This window comes from Taurulus bubalis, assembly GCF_910589615.1.
Source record: "Taurulus bubalis genome assembly, chromosome: 5".
Taxonomy (NCBI): Eukaryota; Metazoa; Chordata; class Actinopteri; order Perciformes; family Cottidae; genus Taurulus; species Taurulus bubalis.
In genome coordinates, this window is record NC_136593.1 from 16,814,115 (window position 1) to 16,828,897 (window position 14,783).

A 14,783-nucleotide genomic window follows, 5' to 3' on the forward strand; every position below is an offset into this window, starting at 1 on the left:
AAGCAGGGACAGACTGTGTCTTTTTAAGACCTGCAGGCTGGGGCTTTGTTTGCTATGACTAATTATTTTTGCTGACTTGGGTTTTTTTTTTTTCTAGCAAGAGAGAAAATCCTGACCTGATTTCATTGGAACTGGAATTTGTCCAAAGCACCTTGTGTGTGAAGTAACGAGGCTCCAGCCTACTCAGAATCTGTTGTGACATTTGCTCCCGTGTTTCGTTTGTTCTATCTAGAAAGCTTGGATCACTCAGTTTCACAGAAACACTAAGGCATGGCCAGCTCAGCGTGAGTCAGATCTCCACATTGGATTTTACTTGACTGACTTCCAATGTCTGCAGGATGCACCGGTTGAGATGCATCATCTTATCATCTTACCAGAAGATGCGTACAGAAATCTATGACTATGTAGTTAACAAAACATAACAAAATTATTTACATGAATTAATCATTTTGAAAAGAACTACAGAAGAAAGTGACACTTTAGTAAGGCTAAACATAGAAGTTATGGATTTTATGTGTTACAGTAAGTTATTCAAACCAAAGTCTGAAATGAAAAATGCTTTTTTATAATCAATTTCTGCAGAGTGTTTGCAATGCATTGAGGCATACATATGGCTTGAAATAAACTGGATATTCAAAAAGAAGGAAATATATATACATATATAAATATACATAGGCTTACACATCAAGGAGTCATGAATTATGCTCTTATATATGACATGGATATTTAAAAAAGAAGCCCACGTCAACTGTAAAAATGGGACTCAGTATTATCATATGCATAATCCAAAATCCGTAGCAACAATTGGGTGACACAATTTTTGTCATATTACAATCATGCATACATGATTGCAGCTTGAAGGAGAAAAACAATGTACATTTGAATGTCTACTTATAATGATGTGCAGTATGCAGCAGGTTTATAACTGTAATGTTCTGACTTAGTCATAGACTGTGTGGAAGTTTGCTGAGTGAGACCGTGATTAAGAAAAATTAATATTCCACACTGCAACATTACCTGACTGGTCAGCAGGATGCTGAGTGACGCGATACATGACATTTTGATTTTTAGCGGCTATAGTTGGTGTTAAGGGATCCAGTGCAGAAGACTTTGGGTCTGTGGGGACACTGTCTTTCATTCTGCAAAGGACAAGGAAAGTGTGCATGATTCAATTGGAGGCTGGAGGAGGATTCAATCTCTTGAGTATGACCTGCTACTGCTTGTGTAGATTGAATGTAATTCAATGTAATAGATCTAACGAAAAGGAAAAATGTCGGTCTGATATATGTAAATGATGGAAAAAATGAAGAGCCCAGTGACGCGCCTTTAGGCTGATTTCGAAGAGATTTACGCAGACCTTGTGATGTGGAGTTAAAGTTTAGGTTATATCCACAGTGGTCGTGATTTATCAGCAGTCGTCTGTCTGCATGAGTTCTTATCATACCCCATGGAAAAAAAAGCAACTTCAAGCATGTATCGTATCTGAAGACACAGAGGTCAAGCACGTGCTTTCAATGATAAATGACTATATAACAAAACCATGAATAGAAAAAATAGCAAAAGTAAGACGTTGAGATAAAAAAAAAAGTCAGATTATGCTGCACAATGATGAAGAACAAATCAAACCAAATATTTGTTGTTGTAATGCTGATAAGAAATTTGGGTTTCTTTAAACATCTGGCTGTTTTAGGGTTGCAGTCATAAAAATAAATGCACTTCCCTCATCTTTTTCTTCATTTTTTTCTGTCTGATAAATATGTGCATATCTTCACATTTTGCTCTGGCCACATGGCTCATATGCTCATCTTCTGTTTCTTGCTCAGCAGGTTGGTAATTTAAGACCACACAAGAAGCTGACACAAATTAAACCCTCTCCAAAACCAGACATTTTTTGTCTGGCTGTGGCTGAGTAACGAGGGATTAATATTGATTATGAAAAACATAGCAAGAAATCCTGTGAAAGAATGGCCTCTTTGTGCTGTCGTGTGGTGTGAACTGATGTGGCCCAGTTGTAGATCATGCTATGGAGCACAGCCTGAGAGGTATTTCCAATTACTGTATTGGCCCAGTGCCCAAAAGGGAGGCTGCTCCAAGATTAGTGTGTTAAAGTTCATGGCTGCAGTCTGCCTGTTTGGGTGGTAACAGAAAAGTATCGATGCACACACACACACGCACGCACGCACACACACACACACGCGCACACACGCACACTCGTGTATGTGTACATGCAGAGGTTCAAATGAATGAGTGTGTGTACAGCGGTTGGAATGGTTCTCCCTCACTCAGCAGGCTGGGGAGGATGGTGTATTTATGTGCTTTCTACTGTAAATGGGTTTTGAATGTCCATGTTTGTTATATGGTACCGCATACGCATTAAATCAGTGGTTCCCAATCTGTTTTTTTTTATGCATATAACCCCACAGTCCAATCAGGTATAAGTTCCCCTTCATCTGCACCAACCATCATGATCCAAAATACTTATATGAATGGGTTATAAACTGAATGTTTATTTAGACATGAATGTAGTTGGTCAAATCATTGGTTGCTCCTCATTGTGTTTGAAAAATGTTCACTGTTCAGAATATAATATTCAGGATGTGTTTATGATGTTTGGACGTGTTTAGTCACAAAGAGGGTTCTGTATGGCAGTAAGCTGAGGTTGTGCACAGAGTGACTAACAACCTTTGCCATTTGTCAAATACCTGCCAACAGCTGCTGGTGAGCACACAGGATATGAGGATGTGGTCATGAGGAATATAAAAAAGAGCAATACAATTACCGAATAATGATTTTCATTACCATGAATGCAGGTTTTTGTAAACCCGTTCATGTCATGAGTATAAAATCTGTGTTTAAGGTGTTGTAAGTGACATCTGGAGCACATCTGGACACCAGATGTGAAAGATGAGAATGACAGCCTGTGTGATGAATGCCCACCACAGTGACAGCACACACACGACAGACAATGACCTGTCTATGTCCGTGGGATGTATGCAATAGACCGACTGTATATAATGAGGGATTTAAATATAACCCTTTTATGATTTTCCCCTAACATTCAGTCAATTAAAACGGCCTGGTTGTTTTCACAGAGACTCATCGCACCGGGCAGAAAAACAACAACCATGTGATCGAGTGTGAATCAGCCTTTTGTAGCAATTTGATCCAAAGCATCACATCTGAAGAATAACACCTTACATACGCAAATTGATTTTGTGATGTGCTGCTGTCCTCCAAGTTCTGTATGTAGAAATATTGTACAGTTACATTGTGATTGTCGGTCTCGTCGACATTTTATTCCCACTATAGTACAAATAGAACTAGCTGACCTTAATACTGTTATAAAACCCTGATTACATTCATCTCTCCTGTTTTTTCTTAGTCATTCTTCCCACTTTGGATTTGTTTCCTCTGAAGCTTGTTTTTACTCTGAGGTTTTGGCACAATGGCTTTATTTAAGAGCAGCAGCATCTCTGTATATTTGATCAGCAGCAGACTAAAACACAAGTATACACATCTTTCTATGTTTTATTCAAGATTATATCTAGAAAGCAGTTCAAAGTCCTTTTTGTTGTACCGTAATTTGTAGTTTGACATTATGTATAACTGAGAGCTACAGTGAGATGTATTGCCTCTTGGCTTAAATCAAAGGATGCAGTAATTTTTTCCAGTAATTTATTTCGATGTATCTTTACATCGTCTAGTAGTTTCCATTCTGGTAATAATTATTTTCAACAAATTTAAGTTGCAGCTAGAGGCCGTAATTGTTCCATGAACTCAATTTCTTTTGAAAATATGACTGAGGACCATTTGGACATGTTTTGGTCATCTGATGCAAGCAGACTTAAATAATGAAGCAATCATGATGTAATGAGCGCCAGGTGTGAACACTTAGCGAGCTGCAGCTGCTCTCCACCTCAAAATAACTACAGCTGTCCATCGGCAGCAAAGCTTACTAAAGATCACATTTTCCTGACATCTACCACATACACTACAAAAGAAGATAATTGTTAGATTTTTGTGTATAGTACAACACTATTGACAATAATTTACACTGAAATACTTCTCTGAGAGGGTGGCGTTTTTCTTCTGGCTATAAAAATGGTGTTTTCAGAAAGATACATTTTAGTTTTGGTGTCAAGATTTCAAAAGGATTTGCTTCAATAAATACAAACGGATTCTTGAGATATAAAACTGGGCTTTGGTTGTTGATTATTATTATACAGTACAAACCAATTTCAGTTGAATTATAAGCCAACTAAAGTAGAAAAGTAATTTCAGTCTGAGGGATTGCAACAGGATTTTGACAATGGTGGAGGAATGAAAAAACTATTGAACTGGAATTTAGGTTAAACTACAATGGGATTTTTTATTTCTTTGAAGGAGTCATAGGCATTCAGTTGGGAAAAATATGACAATTGGGAGAAGTTGGAGACCAAGAAAAAATGTCTTCTTTGTTGAGTTGAAAGGGCCTAAAGATTAGGTTGGAAACTCGGGTGAGTGGAAGTTTCTCAATAGTCGAGACCTGAGAAGCCCAAGTGAGGAAGGATTTGTTTCTGCAAGCTCGCTGCGGGATCGCAGATTGCTTGAGATGTGCATAATATCACCACATTGTTAATCTTTGGGGGCGAAACGAGTCAGGAGACTACAGCAGCTGGGTTTAGGACGAGCTTGACGTGGCGGGCAGACATCCACCTGGAGATGTCAATCAGGCAGCAGAGATGGTAAATGGGCCGGTACCTGTATAGCGCTTTTCTAGTCTTCTGATCACTCAAAGCTTTCACACTACATGACATCATTCACCCATTCATACACTGATGGGAGGGGCTAAGGTGCCACCTGCCCATCAGGACTCTCGTGAGAGTATCGTTGACCACGAGTGCATGACGTCAGAGCAAGTCGGGACCAAGTCGGAGACCAATCTAACCGACATGCAATGCGTGCTGATCGCCGCCGATCGATTCTGCGCAGAACTGGCTCATCTCGAACGAGCCTACACCGGAACAATTTGGGGTTAAGTGTCTTGCCCCTAGCACTTAGCTTAGCACAAATAGTGAAAACCAGGGGGGAACACCTATCATCTGACGAGATAGTATCAATCTTCTCATCTAATTCTCAGCAAGAAAGCAAATATTTCTCAAAATGTCAATTGCTTTACCTGTGAGTGCAGCTTGAAGTCAAATCATGTGCACTAGTTTTACACTAATGAAACTGACTGAGGTCGAAGGTGACAATGAAATCAATGTTTAAAGTTTTAACAACTAAATCAGCAACACATTCTTTTAACATTTAACGTTTAGCAGTGGACAGCTGCCTCTGTAAACAGTGATGTACCCCCCGCGAAATATCTGTTCAGCCTAGTAAAAAAATTTTTTGGGGTTGAAAAAAAATATGTAATACACAGCGCCAAGGACACAGTGCCTGATTTAACATAATATATACAATTATCTTCATGAACTTATGCTATTGAATATTTATTAATAAAAAATATTTTTAAAGGATTTTTGAATGGATATTTTTTTGTATATATTTTTTAAATCTCACGTACTCCCTGGAATCCCTTCACGTACTCCGATTTGAGAACCACTCCCTCAGAAAACCTTTGACCTCAAAAACATTCTGCCGTCCAGATGAAACTTTGGGTATGAAGGCAGCATCCACATTGCTTTACCAGTGTTGCCAAATGCTAATCATTAAGTTTCTTTCTTTGATTCCCCTGCAGTGCAATTAATTCAACTCTTGTTTGATGACCTGATGGTACAATAATGTTAAGTGCTGCACGTTGGCATTGTTGCCTCATGGGGATAATAAACAGATCCCAGATTGGATGGATTAGCCTCATCAACATTAACACACCATAACAGGTTCTGTGAATACTTTCTGTATTTGATAATTGTGTCGGGCAGAGGAATGACCGAACTATTGAACACAGGAGGACAGGCTCAACCACATTGGGATATTTTTTTCCTTGGATATGAGTCACAGGCAGCCTGCAGTCTTGGAAAATAGGACAATCGGAAGACGTTGGAGAAAACATCTTTGTTAGATAGATAAATATATACTTTATTAATCCCTAAGGGGAAATTTGTTGTCGTAGTAACGCCTTACAACTTAAAGATACAAATAAACACACAAGATAAAATATATAAAGAAGCAACAGGGAGTTGCAGGGCAACAAAAGATTAGTTTAGAAACTCTGGTTTCCCAAAGTTTCTCATTAGTCCAGACCTGAGAAACCAAGTAAATAAGTACATTTTATAATCACATCTACTGCATATCCACAGATAGTGTTTCAAAATCAGTTTTCTTTGAATACTGGAAGCGATCTATATATTCGTGCATGAGTGCATCAATTGCTCTCTGCCATTATCTAAAGTTTTGCAGTGTCTGGGTTCCCATTTCTGAGGCATGTGCTGTCCTGTTTTTAATCACCAACCCCTGCAGCATCAAAAGGGCCTCAAACCTGCACTGGCCCCATTCTCCTCACAGACAACACCGACCTGTAATAAACAGCCAGAAATCATAAAATGAACACATAATTATACTGTTTGTTAGAGACTTTTTTGATTTTGACTGACGACATAGGATTTGATATCCTATGACATGTAGGCGCAACACCCGTTGTGGTAATTTTATGGTTTTAAATAAGTGATTTCAATATAAAATCACATCAGAGAGAACTTCTGTTTATCAATCAAGCACGCTATTTTCACAGCTTTATCAAAGAAGATTCAATTTAAACATAATCGTGTCACAGTTCTGTTCAATTTGAAACGCTCCGCACTGCGCTCACTTCTCACAGAACGTGCTGCAGCATGCAGGTTTATTTTTAAACCTGACAATGACTCAAAGCAAATAAGCAATATGAAGATTGTTGCCAAACTTCTCAGTCTAATCTGTTACAGAAACTGCAGCCAATACTGCAAATTAACACTGTGGAACCAACAAAGTTTAGGTCATCGTATGTAATTTGTTGTCATTTCCAACATTGTTAAACAGCAAAATCTAAAGTCCTCTTCAAATCTAAGATATTGACTAAAGTAAGCGCTGCTCCTTTTGGTCATTTTTGTGATTAAGGCCCTAAAGTAACTAATGTAAAACATGACATATAGTCTTTCCATTTTTAATTCACCTTTTCTTTTCACCGTTTACAGTCAATGTATTGATCAATAAAATGAACCAAACACTTTTTTTCTGTGGTCCTAAAAGAATTTAGTTTTACAATACATCCCAAAAAAGCACATTGGAGTTTAACAAAAGAAATGGAAGTTAATCCTTAAAAGAAAAAAATCATTTAAAAAAGATACAAAACCTTTTACAAGACTAGTCTGAATAGACATGCTTCTATGATATACGTCCCTTGTGCTGTCTTTTGTGAACAGAGAAATTAAAATACATAGACTATGAGAAACAAACTCAAACTCTCTGTTGGGTAATGATGTGAATGTTGGTCCATTAATATCACTGTTCATGTGCTGAGCAACGAGCCTCCAGATCCACAGGGCAGCATTATCCTCCATGTATCATGTATATCAGCATGAGACCATTATTTCAGTTCATAGCATGTCCAAACTGTTCGGTCTTAGTTTGAATCCTCAATCCTTCGGAAAACTGCGAGGAAATTCTTCCCTCCATTTCTCTGCACTTTCTTTCCTTCCTCTGTACAGGTGCCCAGTCGATTTACGATCACATCATCAACCTGTCAAAATGAGATTCAAAACAATCACATCAAAAGGATGCAGCGGCAGATAAGATCCACTTAACCTTCATTTGTATTCACACTGTTCATTAATTTAAAACTCATTATTGGATTAAAAAAAGTAACTAAACTTTACTTATTTAGTTAAACCCACCTGTCTGTCTTATTCTGTCATTAATGGAAAAATGACCAACTTTAAAAAGGAATATTACAACATTTTGTGAATCACACATTTCCTTTCTTGCCGAGTTAGACGAATAGATTGCTCCTCATGTCTGTAGAGATAGTGGGAACAATCTTCTCATCCAGCTCTTTGCAAAAGAGCAAATAAACACATTTTTAACTATAAACAGTTTGTTTGTGTCTGCTGTAACAAAATAAGTAACACAACAAAAGAAGCTCACTTATCTGATGCGACTTCAAGGTCTTCAATTCAAAGATGATTTTGATGTAATCATCTTAGAATAATGCGTGGACATTAGAAAAACTGGAGGATTTGTGTTCTTCCGTTTTTTCTAACATTGCCTAAATGAAGAATACGGCTTATCGGCTGATGGCTGGAGCTTTGCTTCTTATTTAGTATAAAGAGATGAAAGTAATAGTATTTAACAAAGAAAATAAAAAAAAAGTGTTTATCCCAAAATCTCAAATTACTTCATCCCATAATTTCAGATCATGTCCAGATCAACGTACCATTTCTTCATCGAGGACGCGTGTAAACAGCGGATGTTCACTGAAGTGCTTCACCATCCAGATGTGCACTTCCTCCACATCTGTCATGGTATACACCAAACCCTGACATTCCCAGACAAACACAGGGAGGTTATGAACACAGTTATGGGAAGAAAAAAAAACTTAAACAAGCTTCACTGGTGGCTAAATACACATCCAATTCGGTCACTAAATAACCCTATGGCATTTATTGAATAAATATAATAGACTTCTGATTTATTCCGTTTGATTTTTCCTTTTAAACACGACTTCAGAATCAGAGTAGAGTGGTTTCACCATCTCTGGAGAGCCATGCTAAAAGATAAAAATAACCTTCAGACAACACAGAGGTTAATCACCTATGTCACTGTAGTTTACTTTGGTGGCAGGACAGATAACATTACTGGAACAAGGGTTTCTTAGAAAATTCAGCAATGGCACAGATTTCCACACATATCAGCACATATGGGTTTTGAAGGATGAGAATGAGGGCAGATTCATGCTAATCACACTTGTTCACTGCTGTCGGTGTAGTTTGACTCAAAAGATATTCACTTATGAACAATGTTTGATTGAGGTTCATTTTGGAATAAAACTCCCTCTATAAATGAACATTTTCTTGACAGTTTCCCCACCCACCAGCAGTTATGGCTGCATGCCAATGCCAAGGGCCCTTGTAAAGCAGACACGCACACAGTTTAAACCAATGTATCAATGCACACAGACAAGGAAAAACAATAAAGCCAAGTATAGTCACAAGCCTTCCTTTGTTCCCACACCTCCATCAGCAATGTGTCTGATTCGAGTGTCTAACTGTTGCTCTGACAGCTCTGACAGGTAGAAGAGGGTGTGTGCAGACGTCAACCAGCTGCAGGCCACACCGGTTGCTCAATTTTATTTCAGTGAATTCATGGATTTCTGCACACTGCAATGACTTGTTGCTCAACTTGTACTGAAGTTGGGTTTCAGTGCTTTTAAGTCAATGGAATCCAATTCTCCTCCATTGTGTTTGGGTGGTGGCAAAAGTCTCAGTGGCAGAGGTTTAAAAACCTCTGATAATATGACCGAAACAATGGTATCTTAAAGACAAATCCCATTAAATTGTTCCTACAAGTATCGTCTGTGTAGCCGATGCCCGTTACATCTTATTCCTCTGTGCCGTCGAGCTCCACAAATGAATAAAAACACTCAATGTGCCCTCACCGTTACACTAGCTGACATGTTCCTTCATTACGTTGGCAGTATAGTTTATTGTGAGCCGATCCCACTGCTGCCATAAATACTTCCGACTGCACCACATTTGCATTAGTCTGCAGATGAAAATAGTCCCCAACATCTGCACTATTTACTGCCGTTTGAGTGACATTTTCTAAAAACTCCAGCGCCCAGCTGTTTTTAGGAAATCATGCCAACCTACCAACAGTGTAGTGATGTTGGAAAGTACAAAGAAACGGACACAATGTATTGTTGGCTGAAGTCTTTTCATGGAATTTGTTGACAATGGAGAAAGTGTGATTTTTAAATCACAAACAATTATTAAAATGAGGTTAAATTTCTGTTGATGACTAATCTTTTCAGCCCTATCTAGAACAAGTCTTACATATGTACATACCCCGACTTTCAGCGTGTAGGCATACTCTGCCAACAATGTGGGACTAATAATCCTCCACTTGTGCTTGGTCTTCTTAAAGTGAGGGTCAGGAAATAGGAAGAACATCTTACTGAGCTGAAAGACACAAAAAAAGGAGTGAAATTGTCATAATCAGCATATGAATTCTTGAATTGTGGTTTTGTGAAGTCACAGGGACTTTTAGCCACAATATTCTAATCATTCAGATTATAACACGTCGATTATAACGTTATTATTAACAGGACACAAAAAGTAAAAATGACTTCTGAACCAATGGCTGCAGAGCGATGTGTCTCTTTTTGAGTCCAAGTGGATGATTGAACCAAACGTAATAAAATTCCCTCAAGATATTGCATTCACGAGAATGGGACGGATGAGAGGTCACAGTGACCTTTGACCTCCCACATCTCACCAGTTTACCCTGGTGTCCAAGAGGACATTTGTGCTAAATTTTAAGAAATTCTCTCCAGGGGTTCCTGAGATATCACACTCATGGAACGAGACGACAAATAGACGGACGGACAACCCCAAAACAAAAACGCCTCCTGCCAGGCTGTTGCAGAGGCATGAAAAATAGATGGCTCCTTTGAACTCTCGTCATAACTCACTGTCATTCACACACACAAGATAAAAATAGAATGTTTAATTTGGATCTAAATAAATAAATGAGCCCCTCTTTATGGTTTGTGGTTGTTTTTTTAAGCACTGCTGACTGCAAAACTGGAATTTCCCTTCTTGAATTTTCTTCTCCCCCATAAAGTTCCCCATGTCTCGGCCTTTGACAAGTGCACAAGTGAAGGCTGCGTTGATATCAATCTGGCAGATAGATTCAAAACTATTTCAGTAACTTTTCATTAGTTGAAATAAATAATGTCAGGTACAGACAGAAAGATGTAGGGATAATCACCAGGGACGGCTGAAGCCTCAGGGGTTCTTTTTGGTGATGATGGAAAAATCTTTTTTGGCTGCAAAACATACTAAGACGACAGGTTTCCTGTCTTTAGGAACATGCTGTGTCAACACTTGAAACATATGACGCATGCGAGAAGGATTGGGACTAGATTTCTACGACAGTTTTGTTCTAATCACAAGGGAGTTAAACTATAAGACTAAAGCAAGCTGCAGCTAGAATATGTTCATCCCATGTGAATTAATGCGAGTTAAGAGATGCAAGTTATGAATGAGCTGAAGGGAGAGTCACTGTCTGCAAAATAAAGCACCTTGATGCAAAGCTAAGACAAACTTGTCTTTCGAAACCAGGCCAATTCTCTGAAACCTTTCCAATCTCAGTTGGGCCAAAAGCCTCAACTCAGGCAATATATTATATCAGGCAATATATTACTTAACTTGTATACTTTTGTATACAAGTTATTATATACAAGAGTCCTAATCTTAAATTATCCGACATAGGATATCAAAACAATAATAATAAATGTAATCAATGTAGGTGTTCTTAAACAAAACATCTATATCATTTATAATCCATCAATGTGTCAATTAGCAATTACTCTCCTAAATTCATTTCTTAGTTCATACCCGCTCGGGGCATTAGAGTTGAAATATTTGACAGAGGGTACATAAATATACCCTGGTACACTAAGCCCACACTGCATAATCTAATGCGACTTTCAACAAGTCATAGATTACCAGCTAATTGGAACGGATAAATGGCGTCTTGCACTGCTCTAAACTCAGCTGCATTGCGTGTCCGTCAAGGACCCCATTGTTGTAAAATCCTGGATTTAATCAGCAATCCGTATAAATTCATTGAAACAATATGTTGAACATGAGGAAAGTAATTATTTGTAGTGAGAAATGTGCATATTCATGTTACCTTGGCAGCGCCGGAACAGACCGTTAGCCTTAATTCAAGGTTATTAGAGGTCACGCTGGACACGCAGGTCTTTTGTTTATGAGCTCCAATTCAGTCCAGTGAACAGTATAAATTGTATTTCTATGGACAGTGTTGGTCCACCAACCTGATGCACCTCCAGTTGTATCTAGCCATGCAGATATAGTTTGTTGAGATGAGCCAGTATATTGTTTTTAATATACAACGTGGTCAAACATTCTGATGGTAACAATACTGCCAACAATTCCCATAACTGTATATTTAACTCAATAACTTCATTCACATGCAGAATCTGGCAACGGGTCAAGATTTTGGTGTCAGAAGACTTCTGGTTTCCGTCTGCAGACCGAGTTGTTTTGATTAATCACGTCCAGGGGGTGCAACCTGGTCCACTAATAATCTTAAATTAATTTAACCTCATAAAGGTCTGAGGACTGAAACATGGTAAATAAAGTGAATACAAGGGATTGACATTGTCCAGGACTTTTTGGCACCAAAAAGATATCCAAACAAGAATTAAAACATGAATGTGTGCAAACATAGAAGACGATATGCGGCATTTAAAGTTATTTTCAGTCAACTGTCTAACATTATAAACAACCCACCTGCTTTTGTTTTTTGGTTAATTTAAAAAGGCTTCAATATACGCGTCATGGTTCAGTTTGATTAAATCGCAGACAATCATGACGTGAAGTGGTGTTACTATATTTTAGTGCTAATAGTCGTAGTTTTAGCAAAGTTTGATGTTTAATTTGATAATATCTTACTAGCCATCATTGGATACCTTTACACTGTAGTCAGATTCCTTTTAGGCCTACCGATAAAGTAACTTATAGAAATGTAAATCTAGACCGTGTGCTCAACGTTAACACAATAACTGAGACTTCACTCTGATCAGAAGTTGAGCATTTACTTTTAGGAACTAGACTTTATAACCAGACACTTGTGTCTCAGGTGTTCTAAATGAATGAACTGCAGGTGAAGACAGCAACTGTGAGGCTAAGCTACAAAGCTGTAAGGCAGATGCTGCTGGTAATTTAAGTTTATTTTGTTAATTGAGGGAATTCAAGGGGAATGGAGACTTTAACGGTCAATGCTGTTTTGAGTTGAGCGTTACATTTTGACAAATGTCGAATGTGTAAGTTTCTCTTCCAATACATTTCATAGATCTTCCTTAGTGAAAAACACCACTTCTGTTAAGATCTCTGTTTTTGCATTGTAGTGAAACACAGTTTATGACTTTTATTGTATTATTTTTCTATAAATTTGAAAAACAACTGTAAACCAATGCTACGCAAAACAAAAATCTAAATCATATTTATCTAATGTGTTATTTGAAACTCTTTTTGTCGTGAGGACAAAACTGCAACTACTCGAGACAAAATAATTCCTGGAGGGACAGCAAAGTAGTGAATTAAACACCGTCGGTTGCGGGCCTACCTGTGCTTTAGAGAAGTAGTTGGGGAGGTACTTCATCGCATTGGTGCGAATGCAGGCGATGTTCTGGTAGCGTCCCAGTTCCGCGGCACGCAGGGATCGGATACGATCCTGAACATAATCGGACACTTTCACTCGGATTTCCATGCCCAGGATGAGCTTGTCTGGGAAGAGCGGCGATAACTCCACTGAATGAAGGTGAAGCCAGAGAGACACACGAGAGAAGGGGACAAAATGTCAATAAAGAGCAAAACTGTGATATGTGAAAACTGTTTTGTGGTCCGAACAGCGACAGAACTACCTAAAAGGCCTCCGTATCCACATCCAATGTCGGCAAACTCCACTCGGGGGGTCTCTTTGTCAGACGGGTTGCCAGTGAAGAAGTCTGCATACAGCTCGGACCAGCTCATCTCCTCAGGACACACAGGGCTGAGGAGGAAACAAACAGCTGACAGTGAAGTCTGTGGATAATAATAATATTATTAATTAATTATATTAATTATTAATAATAATTAATTATTATTATTATAAGTCTGTGGATCATCCAGAGGAACATAAATAGTGGCTTTGAAAAGAGATGGTACTTGTTAATTAAAGATATATTTGCATTGTTGTTTGCACCGACTGTACATTGTATTGTAGACTCGGATAAGTTTAACGAAAAACAAAACTTTTTGCTACACAGCACCAGACTTAAATGAGCAGATCCTTGACTTTCTAATTGATTAAGTAATATTAACATAGAAACACACAGTAGAGACTGATAGCAGAAGGTTGGCAGGTAACGTTACACAGCAAGAAGTTGCTTGAGCACTGTGTGGTGCAGGTAGGGAACACATGCTCCTCACTCACTAGTCAAACGAGTGGTACGCCATCGGGTTGGAGTGGGCTCGCTGTCGGTAGTAACGTTTCTGCGGCATTGACGACGCCATGTTGTATGAAGGTAGAGACGTTACTCCCGACGAGGTTAACTCTGTCGCCTATTATTATAATTATTAAAGAAACGGAGTCGACTCCCAGTAAGTCACGTTGGTTTCTGCTTAGTTTACCACACCGGTTATGAGTCGCAGCGACGTTACGTCATCACCATGCGTCTGTTCAGGGTTGCCAGGTTTGTTGTGTGTTTTACATCCCCCGATGAGAGTGGCTTTCTATTTATCACCTCTGACCGGCTAAATCATTTACTAGGACAAGTATAATCCTACATTTATATTTTAATTTTACTGAGGCAAAAGTTTCACTAAATGTCTTTAAAGTAGCAAACTTAAAACGAATGCCCTTACTATGTTTATGTACTTATATTGTATTGTCTATATATCCATGAGTGACATCATCACAGGTCAGTTCAATAGTAATCATCCATTCTCAGATTGTTTAATTTGAGTGGGAAGACAATGGAGCTGCTATTTTAATCACATGCATGTGATCTGTGAATCCTTCAGGTGTACTGTGTT

At 38.5% G+C, this 14,783-nt stretch overlaps 1 protein-coding gene across 1 annotated transcript; it reads right to left on the reverse strand.

Moving 5' to 3' along the window:
* Window positions 1-7,109: 7,109 nt before the first annotated feature.
* mettl1 (methyltransferase 1, tRNA methylguanosine) lies at window positions 7,110-14,261 on the reverse strand (the record flags this gene model as incomplete). Its single annotated transcript, XM_079218503.1, has 6 exons — window positions 7,110-7,699; window positions 8,393-8,494; window positions 10,023-10,136; window positions 13,333-13,517; window positions 13,631-13,758; window positions 14,182-14,261. The coding sequence occupies 6 exons, from the start codon at window positions 14,259-14,261 to the stop codon at window positions 7,583-7,585; spliced, it is 726 nt and encodes a 241-aa protein (XP_079074629.1). The 3' UTR covers window positions 7,110-7,582.
* Between the last annotated feature and the right edge of the window lie 522 nt (window positions 14,262-14,783).